This window comes from Triticum aestivum, chromosome 6B, assembly GCF_018294505.1.
Source record: "Triticum aestivum cultivar Chinese Spring chromosome 6B, IWGSC CS RefSeq v2.1, whole genome shotgun sequence".
NCBI lineage: Eukaryota > Viridiplantae > Streptophyta > Magnoliopsida > Poales > Poaceae > Triticum > Triticum aestivum.
In genome coordinates this window covers 14,001,314-14,002,908 of record NC_057810.1, presented here as the reverse complement: position 1 = coordinate 14,002,908, position 1,595 = coordinate 14,001,314, and the positions used below count along the sequence as shown (strand labels likewise).

At 36.9% G+C, this 1,595-nt stretch overlaps 1 protein-coding gene across 1 annotated transcript in view; it reads left to right on the top strand.

The window, feature by feature from the left end:
• Positions 1 to 1,493, top strand: part of LOC123138610 (two-component response regulator ORR27-like) — a 12,081-nt gene extending 10,588 nt beyond the window's left edge. Inside the window, exons 4-5 of the mRNA XM_044558565.1 lie at positions 572 to 654; positions 804 to 1,493. Of these exons, the coding sequence (XP_044414500.1) occupies positions 572 to 654; positions 804 to 1,493 (773 nt within the window). The remainder of the gene's footprint in view (positions 1 to 571; positions 655 to 803) is intronic.
• The last annotated feature ends 102 nt before the right edge of the window (positions 1,494 to 1,595 follow it).

The following is a 1,595-nucleotide window of genomic DNA, read 5'->3' as shown; positions in this document are numbered from 1 at the left end:
GGAAGTCCATTAATGCATAAGAAATTCATTGCTTCTATATCTTTGTCATTTTTAAGCCTGTATTTGGACAAATATAGATAAATATGATAACACATAACATGCATATTTACCTCTCTATATCACATTATAAACGAAATGATATTGTTATTCTATGAACGCTTATATGTTGCTCAAATTTTAATATTTTAGTTTTCCATATGCAATTGCAAATTTTAATATTTTAATTTTATTATAACAAATTGAGCAATAGGGCGCTAAATGAACTAAGTAGTGCTAAATGGCGTAGTGTGTTGTCCCACCAAATGCTATACTGTTGTTACAGCGCCGAGATAGCGCTATATTTTAAACTATGATCCCTTCACATATGTAATACTCTTTGCACGCTTTATTTGAATGATTTGCCCATCTCTGATCATTTAGATGCTTTCAACTTAAAATTGGCATGGATATTCAAGGGAATTTTTAGAGTGAACTTAGTATGATAGACCTGAAATAAATAACGCACATGTTTGTGATTTTCTATCTTTCTAAGCTCTAACCACTTGTTATATTATTTTCTTTTCTAATACAGACGACACTCCAAACAATATAAGAGAATTTTTGGAGATTGACGGTATATATGTAACTACAGCTCAAGTCAGTAGCCATTTGCAGGTAAGATTTAGACTACCTAGTTGATGTTTCTTCAATCTGAAATCAACTATCGGATCCAATTTATATGATCATGACATAAATTATCAGAAATTGTACCGTGGTAACCAAGCACCCATTTATTGATGTTTTCACAATATTTGAAATTTCAGAAATACAGAAAGGACTGCCGTACTGGTGGGCTATCAACCATGCCAAGCTCCAGGCCATCACATTCTAATAGTACTTCCAAGAACTATTCAGAATCTCAAGAAAGTGAGGGAAGTTACAGATTCCATATGAGATCCCAGGGAGCTAGAGATATTAACCAGACCAGCTGGCTAAGTGGTGGTGCATCGCAAGTTGACTATGGCGTTCTTGGAAATGGGAATCAGGCAACTAATCTTGGTTCAGGTGCTGGTTACGGTCATGGTTATCATCATGGTAATGGCATTGGCGACATAAATGGTTATGATCATCATTACGGTACTGTCGGTTTTAATGATTATGCTCAGCGTTATGGTAATGGAAATAATAAATCTTATGGTTATCCTCACAGTAATTCTAATTATAATAATTATGGTAATGGTAATGGTGGTTGCGGTGGAGTTATAACAAGTGGAAGCATGGCAAGTGCATCATTGCCATCCAACCTAGCACCACCAGTACAACATGGAATGCGTGGAGATGCTTCTGCTGGTCAGGCCAGTGCAGTGCAGCCTCATAAGCTTGACAGAGTTTTTTTAAACTGGGGCAACACTAGTTCTGAAACAGTCGGCACATCAGGTGGAGGTGGTGTTGTGACAGACATGACGGTGCATGGGATAACTATGGAGGAATTAGAAAACCTTACGAAGCACTAGGTACGTACTGTTCTCTATAGTTGCAAGCATGTATGTTTTTGTTTCATTGTCCATTTCCAAATTTACCATTTTTGCTGTACCCTTGCACCCCATTCCATCACA